The following is a 2,307-nucleotide window of genomic DNA, read 5'->3' as shown; positions in this document are numbered from 1 at the left end:
GGACATGGGGACACCCAGGGGACCCTGGGGACATGGGGACACCGAGGAGGACATGGGGACACTGAGGAGGACATGGGGACACCAAGGAGGACATGGGGACATGGGGACACCCAGGGGACACCAAGAGGGGGTTCAGGGGACATGGGGACACCAGAAGGTCCTCAAGGTGACGCGGGGGACGTGGGGACACCAAGGAGGACATGGGGCATGTGGGGGACATGAGGGACATGGGGACACCAAGAGGGGGCGCAGGGTCCCCGTGTCCCCACCGTGTCCCCGTGTCCCCACCGTGTCCCCATGTCCACAGGGCGAGTGCTCCTTCTTCCTGCGGCCGGGCGAGCGGCTCCAGGCCGGCATCCAGGACGTCTTCGTGCTGGGCGAGGACGAGGGGCTGCTGCTGCAGGCGCTGCAGAACGTCACCCACGAGGACGAGGTGACACCGGGGGGGACACGGGGACACTGGGGACACTGGGGACAGTGGCAAGGAGGTGACAACGACGCCGTTGTCCCGCCCAGGAGGGCAGGGAGGTGACGCGGCGCATGGGCAATGCCGGTGACGACAATGATGTCAATGACAATGACGACGGCGATGACAGTGATGTGACAATGACAACGGTAATGACGATGGCGATGATGATGACGATGGTGATGACGATGACGATGGCGATGACGATGGCGATGACGTCGTTGTCCCCAGGACGGCAGGGAGGTGACGCGACGTGCGGGCAGTGACAACGACGATGACGTAGACGACGTGAACGCCAACGCTAACGTCAATGACAATGACAATGTCAGTGACGATGGTGACGATGATGATGACGACAATGACGATGATGATGTCACCATTGTCCCCAGGAGGGCAGGGAGGTGACGTGGTGCGTGGGCAATGACAACGACGATGACAATGGCGATGAAGATGACAACATCAATGCTAATATCAATGTCAATGATGATGATAATGTCAATGACGATGATAATGTCAATGACGATGATAATTTCAATGATAACGAAGGTGACGATGACAACGTCAATGCTAATACCAAGATCAATGTCAATGACGATGATGATGATGACGACGATGACAATGTCACCGTTGTCCCCAGGACAGCAGGGAGGTGACGCGGCGCGCGGGCGGCGCTAACGACAATGACAACGTCAATGACGATGACGATGGCAATGACAGCGTCAACGCTAATGCCAATGCCAATGTCAATGACGATGATGATGATGATGACAATGCCGATGTCACCGTTGTCCCCGCAGGACGGCAGGGAGGTGACGCGGCGCGCGGGCGAGCGCTGGCTGCTCCGCGGGCCCCTCGAGTACGTCCCCCCCGCCGAGGTGGCCGTCATCGAGCGGCGCCGCGCGGTGGCCCTGGGCGACGGAGAGGGCATCTACGTGAGGGACATGCGCACCGGCAAGGTGACACCGCGGGGACACGGGGACAACGGGGGGACATCGGGGACATGGGGACACTGGGGACATATGGGGACAATGGCGGACATGGGGGACATGGGGACATGGGGGACATGGGGGGGACCGCATTGTCCCCAATGTCCCCAACGTCCCCAATGTCCTCTGTGTCCCTGGATGTCTCAATATCCCCATGTCCCCATTGTCCCCATTGTCCCCCATGTCCTTACATGTCCCCATGTCCCCATTGTCCCCATTGTCCCCATTGTCCCCATTGTCCCCAGTGTCCCCATGTCTCCAATGTCCCCACATGTCCCAATATCCCCATGTCCCCATCGTCCCATGTCCCAATTGTCCCCATCATCCCAATATCCCCAATGTCCTCATCGTCCCCATTATCCCCAATGTCCCCACGTGTCCCCATTGTCCCCACATGTCCCCATTCTCCCCATCGTCCCCATTGTCCCCACATGTCCCCATTGACCCCATTGACCCCATTGTCCCCAATGTCCTCAACGTCCCCATTGACCGCATTGTCCCCAACGTCCCCAATGTCCCCAACGTCCCCATTGTCCCCAATGTCCTCAACGTCCCCATTGTCCCCATTGTCCCCATTGCCCCCGTTGCCCCCGTTGTCCCCAACGTCCCCAACGTCCCCATTGACCACATTGTCCCCAACGTCCCTAATGTCCCCATTGTCCCCAATGTCCTCAACGTCCCCAACGTCCCCAACGTCCCCATTGTCCCCGTGTCCGCAGGTGCGGGCCGTGCTGGCGCAGACCTACATGCTGACGGCCACCGAGGAGCTGTGGGAGAAGGAGCTGGCGCCGGGCGTGGAGGCGCTGCTGGCGCGGCCGCGGGACCCGCGGGGACAGCGCGGGGACCCCCCGGGGG

General features: G+C 60.7%; 1 protein-coding gene across 1 annotated transcript in view; it reads left to right on the top strand.

The window, feature by feature from the left end:
* Nucleotides 1-2,307, top strand: part of MVP (major vault protein) — a gene marked incomplete at both ends in the record, with an annotated part of 11,655 nt that overhangs the window by 6,975 nt on the left and 2,373 nt on the right. Inside the window, 3 exons of the mRNA XM_026052347.1 lie at nt 308-433; nt 1,264-1,422; nt 2,172-2,287. Of these exons, the coding sequence (XP_025908132.1) occupies nt 308-433; nt 1,264-1,422; nt 2,172-2,287 (401 nt within the window). The remainder of the gene's footprint in view (nt 1-307; nt 434-1,263; nt 1,423-2,171; nt 2,288-2,307) is intronic.

The sequence above is a fragment of the Nothoprocta perdicaria genome, unplaced genomic scaffold (assembly GCF_003342845.1).
Source record: "Nothoprocta perdicaria isolate Ctin4 unplaced genomic scaffold, notPer1 scaffold_871, whole genome shotgun sequence".
Lineage (NCBI taxonomy): Eukaryota > Metazoa > Chordata > Aves > Tinamiformes > Tinamidae > Nothoprocta > Nothoprocta perdicaria.
The sequence above is the reverse complement of the archived record's forward strand: the minus strand, read 5'-3'. Positions and strand labels throughout refer to the sequence as shown.